At 41.7% G+C, this 21,386-nt stretch overlaps 1 protein-coding gene across 2 annotated transcripts; it reads right to left on the bottom strand.

The window, feature by feature from the left end:
• Positions 1–9,825: 9,825 nt before the first annotated feature.
• LOC111721619 (synaptonemal complex central element protein 1) lies at positions 9,826–20,717 on the bottom strand. Of its 2 annotated transcripts, none has more exons than XM_023507093.2 (10): positions 20,647–20,717; positions 19,498–19,545; positions 19,300–19,354; positions 16,481–16,570; positions 15,723–15,786; positions 15,271–15,337; positions 14,900–15,035; positions 14,686–14,775; positions 10,217–10,334; positions 9,826–10,062 (listed from the first exon to the last, which is right to left on the bottom strand). In XM_023507093.2, exons 1-10 carry the CDS (start codon positions 20,675–20,677, stop codon positions 9,985–9,987), a joined length of 777 nt encoding a protein of 258 aa, XP_023362861.2. In that variant the 5' UTR covers positions 20,678–20,717; the 3' UTR covers positions 9,826–9,984. The 2 variants fall into 2 exon arrangements, with proteins under 2 accessions (XP_023362861.2, XP_031800381.1); XM_031944521.1 differs by having other exon boundaries at positions 9,826–9,962.
• Between the last annotated feature and the right edge of the window lie 669 nt (positions 20,718–21,386).

Here is a 21,386-nt window from a genome sequence, read left to right as displayed (position 1 = left end):
GACGGGACGGGGCGGGACGGGAAATTGGGGTTTGCTTTGGGATTTCCTGGAGCTCTTCCTGCTCTCCCGGAGCCTTCTCTGGCTGCATAGGGTCCGGTCCCTTCGCTGGGCAGACAGGGCCATCGAGGTCCTGCCAAGTGAAGCGACTAAGCCAAAGCAAGCCCCAGAGACCATCTTTTAGGAAAATATAATAGTGTTTTGCGTCTCCAAATACATGCAAAGCTGGTGTTCCCCGTACTCCCGGGAGATAACTAGGAACCACTACACAGAACTCCCACTCCCTCTGTTTCCCCACCTGCACTTTTGCTTTCCTTCACAGGTTAATTATACACTATTTCAAGGTCCGATTCTTTGTTACAGCAAAATAACTCTTAGGACATTACTTATATTGTATTTGCCATATACCTTAACATATTTAACACGTCTTGCGGTTAACCTGCCATCTGGGGGAGGGGGTGGGGAAAGGAGGGGAAAAGTTGGAACAAAAGGATTTGCAACTGTCAATGCTGAGAAATTACCCATGCATATAACTTGTAAATAAAAAGCTTTAATAATTTCAAAAAATAAAGAAAATGTATCAGCTGCATCATTTATGGCGAATTATGTCTGCCCACTTTTCTGATTTGTAAAGAGCAACAGTATCACATCTTTGCAACAGTGCTTAGCATAAACCACATTATATGAATGTTCACTGCTATATTTTATAAATGGCCTCTCCAGGAGTAGGAGGATAGTGCATGGAGGAGAGAGAGTTTCTCTCTCTTTCTTCCCTCTTCCCTCCTTCCCTGACTGCAGCAGGGACACAGGGATGAAGGGGTGAGAGGGAGAGAAAGAAAATATATTCAGTTCAGTGAAATTTGCCATTTAAAATGTGAGAGTAAAAGCAGTTTGGGGGCACCCTAAGCAAAGCCCACTCCAGGGCTATGGAAATTGGGATCTCTTTGCACTGACTGTTACCAGAAGAGCTTGGGAACTTTAGGAAAACTCAAAAGCAGTTTGCTGCTGTGCTAAAAACACCGGCTAAAACCAGCCTGCTTCCAGACTATCGAGAGTCAGACTTCTGAGGGCCCGGCAGGAAAGACTGGCACCTTAACCCTTTCTGGGCTCACAAAAGAGACTGGTTTGTGTGAATTGGACAATAACCAAATGGCAATTCAGTGGGTCTAGAACATTTAAGCAGAATCTAGGCAATCTCATTAATTTTTATAATCTGTTCTATCTCAAATTTCAAAATTGTCTTGTTTTTTCCCTAAAACAAAAGGGAAACTTATTTAAGGGGAGACTATCTGGCTATTAGATAAATTCTAAAATTGTGAACTAACTTACTGAAGTTGCTGCCATCACATTCAACCTGAAAATGGTAATTACTGGGAGTGGAACAAGAGGGAGGGGGTGAAAGCCTTCTCGGTTCACCTCCAAGCATGAGGTGTGCGATACCTTTTTCCCCCTTCACAGAGTGGGGGGGAGGTATCAGACAGCACTGAGAATAGTTGGGGTGGGCAGCAGCAAGCTCAGCCCCTTCCCTGGGCTCTCTGGCAAGTCCCCTTCATTTGTGAGCTTGCCAGTTTTCTTGAAACCATCAGGATAGGCCAGGTCATCAGCCCTGAGACCTGAGCCTGTTCAGGATGTGTAGTTCCTAAACAAGGACTGTGTTTACTAAGAATCTCTAAGCTTGGTTAATGATTGATCCCTTGCACCAGCCTAAGTTTAAACATAAAAAACCTGTTCAACAAAATCTGTGTGTAAGTCCTGGTAAACATTTAAAATAATGGATTTAGCCCTAGGCTGTGGATTAGTAGGATTTTCTATTAGAGATAAAATCTCTTGGGACTATAAGTAATATTCTCTTGCGCTTTGAACCTGATTCCATGGAAATAAAGTTAGAAAGGAGCTAGACTGTGAAAGGTTTATATTTCATTTTGGAGGCTATAGGGACTCACTGGAGCTTCTTAGATGGCTGGGAGGACAGACCACTTTAGAAAATCACTTTAGGAAAGAAGTCATAGGGGGATGGAGCTAGGATGGAAGAGTACAGGCGGCAACCCGGCTGAACTCTCCCAACATTCTCCTTCAAACAATTGAAAATAACATCTCGAATAGCTACAATTAGTCACCTAAAAACTGTCTGTCACAGGCTACAATAAAAGCCAGCCGGTTCTGGAATATCATATACCTACAATCAAAAGAACTAGGGTTGTGGCTGAAAATATATCCAGCCAAGTTAAGTAAAATACTGAATGAAAAAAAAAATGGACACTCAACTAACTGTCAGAGTTTCACGATTTTGTTGCAAACAGATCTCAACTCAATAGAAAAGTTAACCCACAACAACCAAGACCAAAGACTAATTTCAAGGGCCTCAATAAGGACAAAGTGTTCTTATTTTATACATGGAAATGTAAAGCGTGTGGGTACTTTAAAGATCAGGTACAGACTGGCTAGTCTAAAAGAAAGATTGGGGTAGAACTGAGTATGAGATGATTATAAAAAGCAAAACCATACAGAAAAAGGTAAACATAGTACTCATGCTGTATAATGAGGTAGGAGAGCAAGAACCCATACAGAGGAATTAGAGTGGGGAAGAGGGCCGGTAGTTCTGAAACCCTACTTGAATCATGAATGAGTTAGAGGGAACAATAGATCCACACACACACACACACACACACACACATTTCTGCATATATATATTTATACACACACACCAAGAAGTATATAGTACCTTCCAAAATCTACAAATAAGGGGGAGGGGGGAATAGGATAAGACAGGGGATAGAAGAGTGTGTGGATTAGTGCAATTAGATTAGATGTGTAGGTGAATGGGAAAGGGATGAGGGAGGGAAAGGGGAGAGAGAGAGAATACAGGACTGATCCTTGGGGCAGGAATGGGAGGAAGGAAGTTAAGTTACGGGAAGGCAAGTTAGCAGGCAGAAGGAGGAAAGAAGAAGAGTTAGAAGTAGGGAACAAGAGATGATGCATATAAATGTATGGGTATCAAAGAAAGAACACTAGGAAATGAATGTAAACTGCTTGCATTTTTGTTCTTCTTCCCGGGTTATTTTTACCTTCTGAATCCAATTCTTCCTGTGCAACAAGAAAACTGTTCGGTTCTGCACACATACATTGTATCTAGGATATACCGTGACCTATTTAACATGTCTAGGACTGCTTGCCATCTAGGGGAGGGGGTGGAGGGAGGGAGGGGAAAAATCGGAACAGAAGTGAGTGCAAGGGATAATGTTGTAAAAAATTACCCTGGCATGGGCTCTGTCAATAAAAAGTTAATTAAAAAAAATTTTAAAAAATAAATGTATGGGTAAGTATGTATATATGTATGTGCATGTATACATATATAAATACATATAAATATATCCACACTTAGCTTACATGGGGAAGGTGGGGGAAGGGGAAAAACGAATAAAGTAAAAAGTGTACAGAAGAGAACTAAAAAAAAACCTACAAGGAAACAAAGATGGATAGTTCTGAATACTACGTTCTCTTTTATATACACTTTCTTGAAATGGACATGTATTGTTACAGATTTTGAATGCTCTCATGCATTCTGACAAAGAAAAATGGCAAGTTTTTTTCTTTTTCTAATTTTTAAAAACATTTTCTATTTCAGTTTTAAAGTAAAAATAAAAAATAAAACCTTGCATCAAATTTTGGAGCTGCAGGGCCAACAAAAATTTCCATTCAAATGCCAGACTCAAGAAGAGCACAAACAGGTGAATGTGAAAGAAAAATTGCAAGAGGCTAAATAAGGATAAATTATTTGTGTTCCTATATGAAGAGATTGTTGAGGTTGGGAAGGGACCCCAAAAGGTTGGGGGTCACAGACTGACTGGTGTCGCGAGGTGTCTCAAAAGAATTTTTAGGCTTGAATCCATCTCCAAGGCAAGGGGCAAAGTTTATTGTAATTGTGACGCCGATTGAAGAGGGCTAAATTCCAGGAGAATTTAGCAAATGACCAGGGGCAAGAAGACAGATTTATAGGAAAAGTTAGAGAGACCAGAGCTTCATGTAACTTATTTGCCCATTTTATGGCTCAGAGGAAGAAATGAGGAGAGGTCTGAGTTACTTGGTTCTCACAGATCAGCAGACCTAGGACTATCAGAAGGCCAGGCGACTTTAGAATCACCGACGGGCAAGATGTCAGAACAACAGCCTTCTGAGGTCAGAGGGCCTCAGGATCCCTAGTATATTTCCCCTATAGTCCAAGGGAAGAAATATGACTATATTCCTAGGCCAGAAGACTTTAGAATCATTGACAGACAAGATTGTCAGAACAAAAGCACCCTAAGGTCAGAGGGCCTCAGGATTCCTAATACATCTTCCCTAAAATCTAAGGAAAGAAATATATATATATATATATATATATATATATATATATATATATATATATAGTATATAGTATACAAATAGGCTAGAGGACTTGTTATCATTAACAGACAGATTGCTAGAACAACAGTATTCCAAGGTTGGGGGTCCTCCCTAGTGCCATCTCCCCTAGAAGCTATACTCCTTCAAGATGATAAGCAATTTCTAAGATCTTTTTCATGATTTTAGAGCAGTGAGAGAGAGGCAGCTTGGTGACTCAGGTAATGCTGGACTCTGGAAAACCTGAGTTCAAATCCAGCCTCTGATACTTTCTAGTTCTGTGATCTCGAGCAAGTCATTTAATCTCTCTTTGCCTTAAGCCACTGGAGAAGAAAATGGTAAACCATTCCAGTATCTTTGCCAGGAAAACCCCATAGATAGTATGGTCCACAGAATCACAGAGATTCGAACACCATTAAACAACACCGTAAACAGAGGGCAGGTGTGTACGTCATTTGTGTTGGAATCATCTCCAGAAAAGCACCCAAAACAACCCAAAGGTGTGACTGTACAGCAGGAGGTCAGAAAGGGCCTCAAGTCTCCCAGAGATCCTGGAATATCTAATGTGAACAGCAAAAGCACCTGACCCTAGGATGTCTTAGCACCTTACAATTGACCTTACGATTGGAGTAGCTGGCAGGATCGTCTGCTCCAGACAGATCTTGTGTCCTTGTGAATGGGAAAAGTTTGATATTTCTTCAAAAGGAAATTATATATTAACCAAGCCATAGGATCGGGTTCCCATTTTCCCCTGCCTTTCCTCCCTGACCAACAATTCCCAGGATATGGGTGGACAGAATAACTCTGGGAATGCATAGAACAAACTGACCTAGTCCATATTTAGCCTTCTCATATGTTGAGAACAGGTATCTCAGGGTCAGCAAAAGACCTGTCTTTGTTTAAATTCGAATTTATTTAAATTCGTTTCCCCTTTTGCACCGATCTAGCACCTATTTTCCCAGCCAGCGTCAGATTGATTGATTGATTCTTGATGTTTTCTAATATTGTTTTTTAAAAATAGCTTTCACGCTTAGAATGTAAGGCCACATTCTCAGCCAACGGGGATGAACCAGCAGCTGCGGGGGGGCGGGGGGGTGGCGCTAATATTGTGTCAGGGGTCATACACACTGCTTATGATGCTTCTGCTCAGGGCCTCACTTTGACCTCTTGTCTGATGAGAGTGACGCCTGCTTCTCATGAAAAACGAATAAAACTTTTTTCTTTACACCCTGAGAGATCTCTGAGGTTTGTTGGGTGGGTTAGGTACCACACACTTGCAATGGGCATCATGAAGAGGTAAAGAGTAAATAGGCTTGGGGAAACAGACTGGGGCCTGTCACCCACATCCCTAGAGGGAGGGGCAGCCTGCTCGCTACCTACATGCCCAGGGCTTGCAAAACAGGCTTCTGTGAAAGGGACTCATATGTGCAAATGTGTTTCATAGTGGTAAGGAACTGGAAACTGAGTTAGAGAATGGCTGAATAAGGTATGGTCTATGGATCTTATGGAATATTATTGTTCTATAAGAAACCATCAGAAGCAAATGTTTGTGGCAGCCCTGTTTGTAGTGGCTAGAAACTGGAAAATGAATGGATGCCCATCAGCTGGAGAATGGTTGGGTAAATTGTGGTATATGAATAGTATGGAATATTATTGTTCTGTAAGAAATGACCAACAGGATGAAGACAGAGAGGCTTGGAGAGATGTACATGAACTGATGCTGATGAAGTGAGCAGAACCAGGAGATCATTATATACGTCAACAACGATACTGTATGAGGATGTACCCTGATGGAAGTGGATTTCTTTGACAAAGAGAAGATCTAACTCAGTTTCAATTGATCAAGGATGGACAGAAGCAGCTACACCCAAAGAAAGAACACTGGGAAATGAGTGTAAACTGCTTGCATTTTTGTTTTTCTTCCCGGGTTATTTCTACCTTCTGAATCCAATTCTCCCTGTGCAACAAGAGAACTGTTCGGTTCTGCACACAGATATTGCATCTAGGATATACTGTGACATATTTAACATGTCTAGGACTGCTTGCCATCTGGGGGGAGGGGGTAGAGGGAGGGAGGGGAAAAGTTGGAACAGAAGTGAGTGCAAGGGATAATGTTGTAAAAAATTACCCATGCATGAGTTCTGTCAATAAAAAGTTATTTAAAAAAAAAAAAGAAAAAAAAGAAACCATCAGCAGCATGATTTCAGAGAGGCCTGGAGAGACTTACAGGAACTGATGCTGAGTGAAGGGAATAGAACCAAGAGACCATCGTACACGGCAACAGCAAGATATAGGACAATCAATTCTGATGGATGTGGCTTTTTCCTACAATGAGACAATTCAGGCCAGTTCCAATGATCTTGTGATGAAGAGAAGCCATTGCACCCAGAGAGGACCGTGGGAACCCAGTGTGGATCACAATACAGCATTTTCCCTCTTTTGGTTGTTGTTCGCTTGCATTTTGTTTTCTTTCTCATTTTGTTTGCCTTTTTCATCTGATTTTTCTTGTGCAGCAAGAGAATTGTATAAATATGTATACATTGGATTTAGCATGTATTTTAACATGTTTAACACATATTGGATTACTCGCCATCTAGGGAAAGGAGTGGGGAGGAGGGGAAATTTTGGAACACAAGGTTTTGCAAGGGTCAATGGTGAAAAATTATCCTTGCATGTTTTGAAAATAAAAAAATAAAAATGAAAAAAAAGGAAAAGAAACAGGCTTCCTCTTTGGGTGGGGGCAGAGGTGGACATCTCCTAATGGGTCACCTGTGTGTGAAGAGGTACATCATCCATCAGAAGTCATCCCGGGTGCTACTGGCGGAGTTTGGAGGCACCGAATCAAACACTAATTGACTCGTGCCCCTTGAGGAAAGAATTGAGAGTGCTTAGTTTTGTCAGGAAAGGTAGGAAGGACTCTGGCCCTGTGAGCTGGCGCCCATCTTTGGTCTGTGTGTAGGCCTGCTGAAGCCCCCTTAGGGACAGAGAGGAAGAGGAGACAGTTGGAAAGAAACTCCAATGAAGTGAGAAGTTAGAAATCCAGGCCTGTTGCTTTGCTTGTCTGGGAGGGAGCACACTCGTTGTAAAAAAAGCTAGGAGTGGAATGAAAGCTGGGAGAGCCCATAGTGAGACAAGTCAAAGGACATTATGGACGAAGGGGTAACAGGGAGAGTCTCCCCTGTTTCTGTGACTGTCTCTGTATCTTTTTCCATGTGTCTCTCTTCCCCCCCACCCCCCACCCCTACTGACTGCAGCAGTGTCAGAGAGGTAGGAGAGAAAGAAAAATATTTAATAAGGTGAAGATTATTTGAGATGTGACTGGTGGTGTTTTTTTTTTTACCAGTAGAATAAAGTAGTAAGCAAGTAGAAGAAAATAACATGAGTTGGATCAGAATATGAAAGAAAATAGACATGCAGTTGGAAAGATGCTTTCATCCAAGCCCACTAGAGGGATATGGATGTAGAAGGAAAAAATGAAAATTTAAGCTTGTAGGCACAGAGATAATCTGTTGGCACTGAGAGTGTGAATAGAGGATTTGCAAGTAAACAGTTTGCAGCCAAAGGCCTTATTTCTCAAATACATAAAGAATTGACTCAAATTTTTAAGAACACAAGTCATTCTCCAATTGAAAATGGTCAAAGCAATTCTCAGATGAAGAAACTGAAACTATCTCTAGCCATATGAAAAGATGCTCCAAGTCATTATTAATCAGAGAAATGCAAATTAAGACAACTCTAAGATACCACTACATACCTGTCAGATTGGCTAAAATGACAGGAAAAAATAATGATGATTGTTGGAGGGTATGCGGGAAAACTGGGACATTGATGCATTGTTGGTGGAGTTGTGAACGAATCCAACCATTCTGGAGAGTAGTTTGGAACGATGCTCAAAAAAGTTATCAAACTGTGCATACCCTTTGATCCAGCAGTGTTACTACTGGGCTTATATCCCAAAGAGATCATAAAGAAGGGAAAGGGACCTGTATGTGCACGAATGTTTGTGGCAGCCCTCTTTGTAGTGGCTAGAAACTGGAAACTGAATGGATGTCCATCAGTTGGAGAATGGCTGAATAAATTGTGGTATATGAAAATTATGGAATATTACTGTTCTGTAAGAAATGACCAACAGGATCATTTCAGAAAGGCCTGGAGAGACTGACACGAACTGATGCTGAGTGAAATGAGCAGGACCAGGAGATCATTATAGACTTCAACAACAATACTAGATGATGACCAGTTCTGATGGACCAGGCCATCCTCAGCAACGAGATCAACCAAATCATTTCCAATGGAGCAGGAATGAACTGAACCAGCTACGCCAGAAAAAGAACTCTGGGAGATGACTAAAACCATTACATTGAATTCCTAATCCCTATATTTATGCCTCACCTGCATTTTGATTTCTTCACAAGCTAATTGTACAATATTTTAGAGTCTGATTTTTTTGTACAGCAAAATAACATTTTGGTCATGTAGACTTATTGTGTATCTAATTTATATTTTAATGTACTTAACATCTACTGGTCATCCTGCCATCTGGGGAGGTGGGGGGTAAGAGGTGAAAATTGAACGAGAGGTTTGGCAATTTTAATGCTGTAAAGTTACATATCCTGTAAATAAAAGGCTATTAAATTTAAAAAAAAAAAAGAAAAAAGAAAAATGGTCAAAGGATCTGAACAATTTTGAGATGAATTAAAATCATTTCTAGTCAGAAAAAATACTCTAAATCACTATTGCTCCAATCATTCTGGAGAGCAATTTGGAACCATGCCCAAAGGGCTATCAAACTATGTATCCCCTTCCACCCAGCAGGATGTCTCCTGGGCCTGTATCCCAAAGAGATCATTAAAAAAGGAAAAGGAACCATGTGTGCAAAAATGTTTGTGGCAGCCCTTTGTGTAGTGTAAGGAACTGAAAAATGAGTTGGGGAATGGCTGAATAAGCCATGCTATGAATATAATGGAATATTATTGTTCTGTAAGAAATGACCAGCAGGAGGATTTCAGAGAGGCCTCGAGAGACTGACACAAACGGATGGTGAGTGAAATGAGCAGGACCAGGCGATCATTGTACACGGCAACAGCTAGGTTGTACGATGATCAATTCTGATGGAACTGGTTCTTCTCAACAATGAGCAGATTCAGGGCAATTCCAATAGAAATGAGATGGAGAGAGCCATCTGCACCCAGAGAGACAACTGTGGGGACTGAATGGGGATCATATGGTATTTCCACCATTTTTTGTTGTCTGCTAGCTTTTTGTTTTCTCATTTTTTCCCTTTTTGATCTGATTTATTTTGTGCAGCAGGATAAATGTGTAAATACATGCAGAATAATTGAACATGTTTAACACAAGGGTGAATGTTGAAAATTTTCTGTGCATACGTTTTGAAAATAAATAGCTTTAATAAAAAAAGAAACCTAGCCAGAGCAAGAGAAGATAACAAACTTTTTTTTATTCAGAAGATCATAACATAGGGTCCCCTGTGGTTGAGATAGGGCTAAAGGACCCATCATCACTGTCTCTCTTGGTTGGGTTCAGAACAGACTGAAGCTCCTTTCTTCGGCAACTGAGTGAGCTTCCTGTGAGGTTGTAGGACAAGGCTTAGGCTTGCCCATCAGGATGTTTTCCTGAGCTGAAGTCAATATTCTGCTCGTTCTCCACTGAGGACTTCATAATACACTAAAGATCCAAAAACAAAAGAAGACCCCCCCCCCCTTGGAACAAACTTCCAGTAACATCCCTGCCCATCTCATTCCCTTCCTTTCTATTCTCTCATCCTCAGAGATTTCCTGAATAGTCTGAAAAGAAAAGCTCCCCAACCTGGGATCTTTACCTGTTCCATGGGCCCCTCATCAACCATAGCACAGGCTCCTTCAGCAGCTGCCTCTACAACATCCTCATCAGCTCCCATGGTTTTAAGTTGGTCAAAAGTTTCCATCTCCATCTTTTTTCTGGCAGGAGAGATGTTAGGAAGGTCTAGATTAGGAGGCTGAGCCAGAGATGGACCCACGCTCACACACACGTAGAGGGACATACACAGGCACAGAGGCTGGCCCAGAGAAAGACAGGAAAACGAAGACCAACTGAGAAATAAGAGGGACAAAGATGTGTGGAGGAAAAGCACATAAAAAAATGGAGAGATACACGGACCCCCAAAGAGAGAGATGCACCAATGTAAAGAGAAACACAGAGGCAGGGAGGGGGAGAGGGTCACAAACAAAACACATAACAGAATATCAAAGGACCTGATGAAAAAATAGAAAGGAAGGAGGTTTAGTAATATGGGATCTGAAGAACTAGGTTCTAAAGCATTAACTATCAAAACTATCTGGTATTGGCTAAGAAATATTAAGATGGATCAGTGGAACAGAGTAGACATACAATACACAATAGCAAATATCAGCGTAATCTTATATTTGCCAAATATAAAGATTTAAGCTTTGGGGATAAGAATTCATTATTTGATTAAAAAATTGTAGGGAAAGCTGGAATGCAATCGGGCAGAAATTGGACATAGACCCATATTTTACAACACTTATCAAAATAAAGTCAAAATGAGCACATGACCTACATATAAAGGGAGATATAACAGGAAAACAAAAACATGGGACATTATTACCTATCAGGCTTAGGGATAGGAGAACAATTTATGAACAAACAAGAGCTAGAGAACAGCGTGTGTGTGTGTGTGTGTGTGTGTGTGTGTCTAATGGTAGGACAGGATGAAGTGAGAGGGAGAAAATAAAAAGCACACAGCAGAGAACAAAAGGAAGCACAGAGAAGCAAGGTAGCTTTGAAAATATACTTATTACCAAGTTTTTCAAAAAAAGTAAACTGTGAAGTGGAAACTCAAGGTTTTATATTGAATGCTCTTTTATGGTATGCTGGGTACGAGGAAATGTTCTTTTTTGTCTTTGTGTATTTAAATTCAAAATCAATAAACTTTCTTCAAAAATTAAAAAGAAGGTTGCTTGTAGTCAGGGACACACAAACATGGTCGGGGAGAGGGAAAGAGAGAGGGGGAAAAGACAGAGAGAGACAGAGACAGAGAGAGAGAAAGAGGAGGAGGAGGAGGGATGGAGAGAGGAAAAGAGAGAGCGCCTTCTTGCTGTTCCTCATATAGGATAATCTATTAATCTATTTCTTTGCCCCGTGCTTTTTCATGGGCTTCATGCCTGAAATACTGTTCTCCACCTTCTTCCACTCCCCTCCATTTCTTGGCTTCTCTCCGGTCCTTCATGACTCAGCTCAAATTCTCCCTTCTGCAAAAGGCTTTTTCTGGTTTCCTGCACTGCAAGTATTTTCCCTCTGAGATTGTCTCCCATATTCTTGTTCATATGGGAATACGTGTTTGTACGTACTCTTTCCTTTCTAGATGGTGGTCTGTTTTGGGCAGAGCCCATGGAGCACTTATAGCCCACTTCCTGGCACATAGTAAGCCCTTAATGAATGTTTGTCAATTGACTTACTGATGAGTATATGCACACTGACACGGGGAGAGAGAGAGGAAATATCCATCTGTATATAGCGGTATCCAAAGGCATACCCCCCCCCCCAGGATATCCAATCACACACACACCTGCACATGTCCAGCAACATATGAACACACATGGAACTATCCAGGGACACCCACATCCACACAGATACAAATAAATCCCTCCCAGCCCTAATCAAAATCACCTGGCTACATACACAGAAGTATAAATGCACCCCCCCCCCATAGCTCTTATGTATCAACATCCAGCACATTCCCCTTCTTTCCTCAATGAATGGTTTGTGGTCTCTCTTCCCCAATCCAGCAGCCTCCAATATAGAGGTAGTCCCCTTCAACATCCTGCCCCCTAATTTCTCAGTTTACTCAGATTTCCTGGCCCTCGGCCCCAGCACTGCTACCCATAGACGGGCATATCCCGGATCTCACAATCCCTCGCCAAACTCATCTTTTCTTCCAATTCTCCCCTTTCTTCCCTCCCTACTACTGCCCGAGCCACCTGCAACTAGATGTCACCTTTCACTCATTCTCTCACCTCCCAGATGCAATCAGTCACTAAATCCCACTGTTTGTGGTTTTGTTGACCGCAATTGGATATGGCTCCCTGCTCTCTTCTGACACTGCCCCAACCTAGTGCAGGCCCTCATCACTCACACCTGGACCACGGCAGTAGCTGCTAGGGGGCCACTCAGGCTCTCCAGGCTCCAGGTCATCTTCCCAAGTGCTGCCCAGACTACATCACCCTCTATTGAATAAACTCCCTACTTGGCTCTCCCTTCCTTACTTGGCCCTTTCTAGCCATTCCCTTATTCTTAAATCAGACTGCTCCCTGTGCAGTCTGCAATCCAGTAATGAGAGTGGGCCCCCATCCCTCATCATCACTCCACTTTCTTAACAAGAGGCCATTTGCACTCTCTAGACCTTTATTTGGATGTGTCTCCCCCATTCAACTTGGGGGGGGGGACTGGCTTTTGGCTTGCTTTGCATCCTCAGTGCTCAGCACTGCTATTCCCAAGGCTCTTAAGTTCAGGGTCCTGGGCTTTCTCCAGCAAGGGATGTGTATTTTGCATTGCAGGCTGTGCGGAGTGTGAAGAAGTCCCACCTTCCTCACCATTACAAGGAACAATCGATAACCAGTTGCCACCTGTAGAAGCCCTAGGAGGGACAGCACCCCCAGAGTGATCCACGGCTACTTAAAAACTGCCAAAAAACCAGTCTGCTTTTGAGTTATCAAAAGTCAGGCTTCTATATTGCATCCAAGATCTACTGTAATCTATTTAACATGTATAGGACTGCTTACCATCTTTAGGGAGAGGGCAGAGGGAGGGAGGGGAAAAATCGGAACAGAAGTGAGTGCAAGGGATAATGTTGTAAAAAATTACCCATGCATGAGTTCTGTCAATAAAAAGTTATTTAATAAAAAAATAAATAAATTTTAAAAAATTAGAAAAAAAAAAAAGACTTTGGGTAATTCCTAGTCTCCAGGAATTTAAAATCTAAAGTAAGGGAATCAGTAGGAAATAAAAGGAGTGTCTTTGAAAATTTTAATCCACTACAATATTGAAATTTATCTCAATTGAATGCTCTTTATATCAGGTATTCTTAATTTAAGAATCTCATTTTGCGGAGTTTGTAGACAGATTTCAGGATCTCTCTGAATTTGGATTGGGGGGAAAGTGTTAATTTCAAAGTGATTGTTTTCCTTTGTAATCCTCAATCTATGCAATTAAAAACACTCTTCTGGGAAGGGATCCATAAAAAGGTTAAGAAATCCCTACTCTATAACCAAAGCTTTCAATTTCTATTAAGAAAAAATGCTACATATTGGATTTAAGTCAGTAACCTATCACTTGAGAGAATTATTATAAGCTACTCAGAGAAATGTGACCCTGAAGAAATTAGAGGTCTGTATCTGGACAAGAGTTGGGAGCTTCTGCTCAAGGTGAGATCCTTCCAACTCAGTTTCCCAGTTCTGCTTCTTCGTTTCTCACCTGATCATTCCTGATAAAGATCATTCCTTTATTCTGATAAAGTGGAACTATTATAATTGGATATCAAACTAAAGTAAGGAAGTTTTAGTTTGCCATGGGTTTGCTCCCAGGCTGAGGCCTGAAGAACCAATTCCGATGGTATTATCATACCCTGGTGTTTTCCTCCTCTAACAAATGTCTATAATAAATGCAAATGTTCAACACAAATGCAATTATGTGCTATCTCATTTTCAAACTGGAAATATGTAGTCATTATATCCTAAATAATTTGTTGAATGGGGATTTGGCCTAGTCATCTACTAGTCATCTACTTGCTATAGATACATGTAGACGTTTATGTGAAGTCAAGTCCTTTTAGGTTTCTAAAATAATGTAAAACTAATTAACACAATCGTCTGTAAGAGCTGTTATTTTACTGAAATATTGAATTTCAATATTTCAATTTCATTTTCAAAAATTGAAACCTGTTGTTTAGCGAAACTAAAGCTGAAACATTTTTACCCTTTGTACATACTGTGCCCTGTGACACACACACACACACGAACAGGGACTCAGAGGTGTACAGACAGCCCACACACAAACTGGCAGATGGAGAGTCACAGAAATCAAGGGAGAGAGGAAGAATGAGGGGGAGGGAGAGGGAGGGAGACAAATATGGAAAGAGGAACAGAGAGAGAAACAAAGAAAATGACCAAAAAACCAGAAGCTGAAACCCAAACAACACAAAGAATCAGACAGCAATAGAGAGAGGAAAAGGGATAGAGAGAAAGAAGGCAAAAACAGGTGCCCCCTGCTTTTTCAGGCCTTTTCCCGGCTCACCTGAGGGATTTCTGCTTCACCATCTCGTACTTTTGAGAGGCTGCCTCCAGGAATTCCATGGCTTTCTTGTTTTCCTCTTCAAAAAGGTGCCTGGGAAAGATGGCCCTCATGTCACACCAGCCAGTACCTTCCCTGAACAGCCGGTTCAGGGTTCTTTTCCTGGTATTTTTTTTTTTTTTTAACCCCTGACCATCTTTCCCCCTGCCTCACTCACATAGTAGCAGCAGCTTCCTTGCTGTGGAGGAAGACACTCTCGGTACCCTCATCCATCATCTCTTCCTTGGTCATGAAGGCAGGCAGATCAGCAATTTGCTTCTCCAGAGCATCCAGTTTCTCCTGAACGGCCTTTTCTGTTTACCAGGACATGGATTTCAGACATCTCCTCTTAGATTTCACACCTCTTCCTCTCCCCATTTGATCTTCAGCTAAGGGCCAGCTCCTTCTCTCTGGTCTCCCGGAATAGTGGCCACCCAGCCTCAGTCTTGCATGTCCCCAGAGATGAGGAGCTCACTAATTCACAAGGGCACCCCATTCATCTGTCCCGTCTTGCTCACTCCCTCTGTCCTCTTGCCTAAGGACCCTTACCTTCCTCCAGAAGCTGTTCCTTGGTAAGCATCAAATTGCTGATTTCTTTAAGCAGCCTCTGGGGTGTCTAATGGAAGGAAGGGCAGCTGGATCTAAGGCTTCCTCCTTCCTCTGAAATCCCCCCCAACTCCAATTACAGAATCTCAAGAGTTGGAAGGGACCTCAGAGGCCATCTTATTCTACCGATGCCTCAAAACCAGTCTCCGCCTGATAACTTCCGGTAAGAGAAAGCAATGAATCTAAGGTTTCTTTGGACTGGCTAGTCCATTCACTTAGTGACCCCATAGGATCCCTATTGCTCCAATTCATCTTCTGCTCTAGCCAGACCAGATCTTCGCCACCCCCACCTCTCCCCCCGGTCACGTTGGTTTGGACCTTTGCCCTCATGTTCCTATATCCCCCCATGACCTGGAAGGCTTTCCACCCCATTTCAACCCTAGGATCTCCCTCACGTGAAATTCCATTAGCTCCTTATGCTTTTGCATCAGTTCCTCGAGCTGCTGTTCAAATTCCTTTCTGCGAAAAGAGAAACAAAGAAAATCCCAGTCATTGCAAACCTCCCAGGCCTAGTTCTGCTCTGGCTCTTCTTGGCTCCTTCCACATGTGGAACTTCACAACTGATCATTTAATGTCACTACGTTTCAGGACTGAAAGGGGCTAACCAGCAATGTTCAACCCTCTTGTTTGACAGCTGGGGAAATGGAGGTCAAGGGAAGCAAAGGGAAGGCTTTCTCTTAAGGTTCCATGGGGAGTCAGTGGCAGGACTAGGACAAGACCTCAGGTCTCTTGCCTCTTGCCCCTAGAGAGCCTCTAGGGCTCTCTGCGCTGTCTATTTATTATCCTGAGTCTCCTTCTGCACTCTTGAAGATGAGAAGCCACATAGTATAGTGGAGAGCCCTGGGGTCCATGCATAGCTTATGTGAACCCCTCCCTCCCTCTTTTGCCCAGCCCAGCCCAGTAGTTGTTTCTTTAAATAGAAAACAAGGGTTAGGGTTATCCCTTCTAGTTGGCTATCTTCGGAAGGAAAGGGTAGATCTATTTCTATTTTGTCTCATCCATGTAGGGCTTCCTGACTGGTTAGGGGGCCTGGACTCGATGCCCCTTTGATGTCATGGACACCTTCTCAGCTGAGATGTTTTCGTTTTAAACACAATCTGCAACGGAATTCAGAGGCTATTGAATGCCAGCATAAAATCAGTAATTCTTTTACCTCAGCTTCTTTCTTCGAAGTTTCTCTTCCTGAATCTTAGCATTTAGAGTTGCTACATTCTGAAGGCACTCCATTGATGTAGTCTGTTGTCTTAAAGGGGAAAAGAATGGGGGAGGGAAGTCAATTCAATCCAAACTTACCCTCCTGGGTTTAGTTTGAGTTACATATGCCCACAAAAACGTGGGCGTGTGGGTGTGCACACACATACATCTCCCTCCCCTCTACATCCTACCCCTTCTAGCTTTGATCTTCTAAGAGTCCCTAAACTAGAGGTATTGTTTTAGTGGGAATTTGTGTTCCTTTCAAACCGGTTTTGAATTGTTCCTCAGATTAGAGATTTCCTTTGTTATTGGGAAGGTGACTGGATTCAAAGTGCCCTAAACCTCAGACCCCGTAGAAATCCTGCCTTTCTAAAGGAAGCCTTTGATTTTTTTCCCCCTGAGGCAATAGGGGTTAAGTGACTTCCCCAGAGTCACACAGCAGAAGCCTCTGATTTCAAAAATTACTGGAAAGACCTCCATGAACTAGCATTGAGTGAAATGAGCAGAGCCAGAACACTTTTCACATTAACAACAAGATGATGTTACACTTTAACTTATTTAACATGTATTGGACAACCTGCCATCTGGGGGAGGCAGTGGGGGGAAGGAGGGGAAAAGTTGGACCAGAAGGTTTTGCAAGGGTCAATGCTGAAAAATTACCCATGCATATGTTTTGTCAATAAAAAGCTATAAAAAAACCCAAACAAACAAGATGATGTGATGATCAACTGTGATAAACTTGGCTCTTTTTAACAATGTGGTGATTCAAGGTAATTCCCACAGACTTGGGAGGGAGGGAAAATGTCAATCACCTCCAGAGAGAGAACTATGGTGATTGATTATGGATTGAAGTGTAGTATTTTCACCCCTTTTTCCCATTTGGTCTGATTTTTCTTGCATAACATGACAAATATGGAACTATAAAAGGACTGCACATATTTAACATGTATTAGATTGGGCACAGGGGAGGGAAGGGAAGGAGAAAAATTTGGAACACAAAGTTCTACCAAAATGTATGTTGATAAATGTGGAAACATATAGAAGAATTGTACATGTTTAACCTATATTGGATTATTTGCTGTCTATTTTTGGTTTGTTTATTTTTTAAAAGCCTTTTATTTTCAAAACATATAGTTTTCAAAATTCACCCCTGCAAAACCTTGTGTTCTAAATTTTTTTCTCCCTTCCTTCCCCCACCTCCTCCCCTAGATATCAAGCAATCCGATATATGTGAAACACGGTTGCAGATATTTTGAAAATAGTTATTTTTTAAATGTATGTTCAAAACTATCTTCTTTACATGTATTTGGGAAAATAAAATGCCATTAACAATATAAAAAAATTAAGGAATCCTTTCCCAATTCCTCTTGAATTCTAGTGTCGCCTCTCTATTCTGTTCACCCTGAACACCACTTAATTTGTGCACACATGTTTACATGTTGTCTCCCTCATGAGACTGTAAACTTCTTGAGGGCAGGGACTGTTTTTGCCTCTTTTTGTATCTCCAAGGCTTAGCCACAGTGACTGGAAATTAGGTGCTTAATAAATGCTTACTGTGTGTGAGCTGCTATAGGTCAATAAGTAGAAGTAGAAGGGAACATTTCTATGTAAGAGTTTATGGCTTTTTGAGTCCCATTCCAAATTACGCCATCTATGAGAGGAGAATTCATTCTCCAAGTCAGGGACTGAATTCAGCTAACACCTTCAAAGTACTGTGACTCCAAGTCTAGAAGCCAAGCTCATCAAGGGACACGGACAGGATTTTAAGGAGATCCTAGAATTCTTCATTGTTTTTGGTCACGTACCCCCTGAGCTGGCAGAAGAAGCCCATGGGCTCCTTTTCAGAATGGTTTAAAATAATTAAATTATAATGCTATATTTCAGTTAGAAGTTAGTGAAATTAAGATATCATTTTTTCCCCATTCCCATTTACAGGCCCCTGGAATCTTAGCCATGGATCCCAGATTAAGGGCACCTATTCTCTAGTCCGGCCATTCTGGAAAGCAATTTGGAACTAGAGCAAAGAGCTATTAAACTCTGCATGCCGTAACCCAGTAGTTCTCCTACTAGGGTTATACACCAATGAGATCAAAGATAAAAGGAAAAAGACATATATGTACAAAAACATATCTCACAGTTCTATTTGTGGGGGCAAAGAATTGAAAACTGAGGGAATGCGCGGCAACTGGGAAATGGCTGGCCAAGTTATGGTATAGGAAAGTGAAGAAATACTGTACTGTAGGAAATGATGATGGGAATGGTTTCAGAGAATTCTGGGAAGACACATATGAAGTGAGAGCCAAAACAATGTAGATAATAACTACATTGTAAAGGTCAACTACTATGAATGATTTAAGAATTCTGATCAATATAATGACCGACCATGGTTCCAGAAGTGTGACAATGAAGCCTGTTTCCCATCTCCTGACAGAAAAGGTGCTAGGCTCAATTTCAGATTGAGACATGTTTTTTAATATGGCCAACCGGGGAAATTTGTTTTCGTTGACTACATATTTGTAATTGGGGGGGGGGGTTCTTTCTTTATCAACAGGGGAGGTGACAATTGCAAATGGTAGATTTTTATCAACTGATTAAAAAAAAATTTAGTTAAAAAATTCAAAAGTCCTGTTCTACAATTTAACTTCCAGAAATGGCTAATGAAGAACATTTCAGATCCAGTGGAGGAATTGGGAGACCCCATGACTTATCATCACCTTACCAGAAGGCAGATCTAATCCTTGTTTCTGGATTCCTTCTGCAAAGATCTAAATAGCCTACCTTAGGGCTTTCTTTTCCTCCTCTCTGCGGCGCTCTTGAAGGAGCAGCAAAGTTCCTATGGTGAGAAAGAGGTTAATGGGAGGCTAAAGCCACATTCAAAAAGGTACCTGCCTGAGACAGCTCACCCACAACAGAGTTTCCACACGAAGAGACCAGCTCCCCTACAGGGGAAAAAGTTCTCCAGCAAGAGACACTTACCCTGCTTCATGTTCAAGGTTTCCTCCAACTGAATCATTTCCAGGTTCACTGCAAGGAGGTAGAAATTTGACTGAGTAATCTTTCTCACCTCCATTTTGTGGTCAATGAGGTGACAGTGACCCCTTCAGTTTATAGATTGGGAAACTGACAGCCAGAAAGGGAAAAGGGAGTAGTTGTCCGAGGTAGTCAATAAGACTTCTACTAAGCATGGACTATGTGCCGGGCACTGTGTTGTGTAAAGAGGAGTTCTACTTTACAACTCTAGCAGGTTTTTGCCATGTTATCTTAAGTAGGTCCCAAACCTTCCCTGGATTCCAGTTTCCCACTAATTAAAAAAATAATAATAAAAGGGGAGATGAGATGATCTCCAAAGGCTCTTTTAGCTCTGATGTTCTGAGTCTATGAACCAAAAAAGGGCAATGAATAGAGATTACACTTGAGGGGGAGGGGTTATTTCTTCAGTTCTCATTCCAAGCTAAACCTTATATTTAGAGGGTGCTTTATCAGCCACAGGGGTGGACTAAATAGTTTCAATTACCTTTCCAGCTTCACTAGTCTGATGCTATTATGATTTGTGTTCTACCTCTCCTCACTAGTGTCAAATGATTCATTTAATCCCTATTTTATTCCAATCAATATTCTTCAGTTTAGTGGGCTTCTGTAAGCAGTGATTATTTCTGTCATATTTGTCTATTTCCAGACATTTAGTCAGTTAATACTAGTACACATTTTACAGATTTCATATTTTGGGATTAAGGCAAGGTTACACAGAAAGCTAACTAAAGGACTTCCACCTTTTACTGCCTGATTGAGTAAGTGACCAAGCCCGGCATGGCGGAGATGTCCTAACAATATGGAAAGAACCCCAGCTTTTTTTAGTCTCTCTGTCCTCCATCATCCTTCTCTACTGCCCAATGTGGGGAAACGGTTTTGGGCACTTAGCCAATGGTTGGGTGACTAAATCTTGTACAGAGAAGCTATAAAACTGCTATTTGCTGAGCTCAGTTCCTTGAAGTATGTAATTCTCAGTGTCTCACTGGCTCCTGCAAACAAAAAGGGAGGCAGGCATGCGCGGAGAGCAATGCAGCTGCCGCCAGGACAATCCTGGGACTGAAGAAGTGATCAGTTAGCTGCATTAGGATGACTTACATTTGTCTAATTCTTCCTTCAATGTTTCCATTTTAAGTTGGTTTCTCTGAAGCTCCTCATTGGTACATCTTTGAGCTAGAAAAAACAGAGAGCAAGGAAGAGATTTATGAGTGGAGCTCTTAGCCTAGACTGCCCTCAAATGGTTGGGGGAATGCTAAGACCACTAATTTTACAGAGGAGATGATCAAGATTCAATAAGAGGCGGGGACTTTCTTAAGATCCCCCAATAAATGAGTATTACAGGAGCTAAGTTTAAGAAATGTTTTCCTGAATGAGGATCTAATGCCTTCTCTTCTGGCCTCTTTGTCCATCTTTTAAAGTTCAGCTCCAGGGTCACCTCCCAGGGGAGGGCATTTTCCTCAGATGTCCTATACAACCAGATTTCCTCCTCCTCTGATGGAAAAGAAAGGAAGGAGGATGGAAAGAATATTAGGGTAGAGGGCCACACTTCTAGAGAGAGTTACAGTTCTACCTGGCATCCTGAGCTCCCCAAAGGCTTAAATTTGGGCCTTCCTCACTCCTCAGCTCACCTTGTTGCAGCTGGCTAATTATGCTGATCATTTCTTCCATTTTGAAACTATAATCCCCTGTTATGGGAGAAGAGAAAAGTTAGATCTTTGAGTTAATAAGAACAAACATTTACATAGGGCCTGCAAAGCACTGTATATGCTAACCCAATGGATCTTCACAACAACCCTACGAGATAGATGCTATTATTATAAGCCCCATTTTACAGAAGG

This window comes from Sarcophilus harrisii, chromosome X (genome assembly GCF_902635505.1).
Source record: "Sarcophilus harrisii chromosome X, mSarHar1.11, whole genome shotgun sequence".
NCBI lineage: Eukaryota > Metazoa > Chordata > Mammalia > Dasyuromorphia > Dasyuridae > Sarcophilus > Sarcophilus harrisii.
The sequence above is the reverse complement of the archived record's forward strand: the minus strand, read 5'-3'. Positions and strand labels throughout refer to the sequence as shown.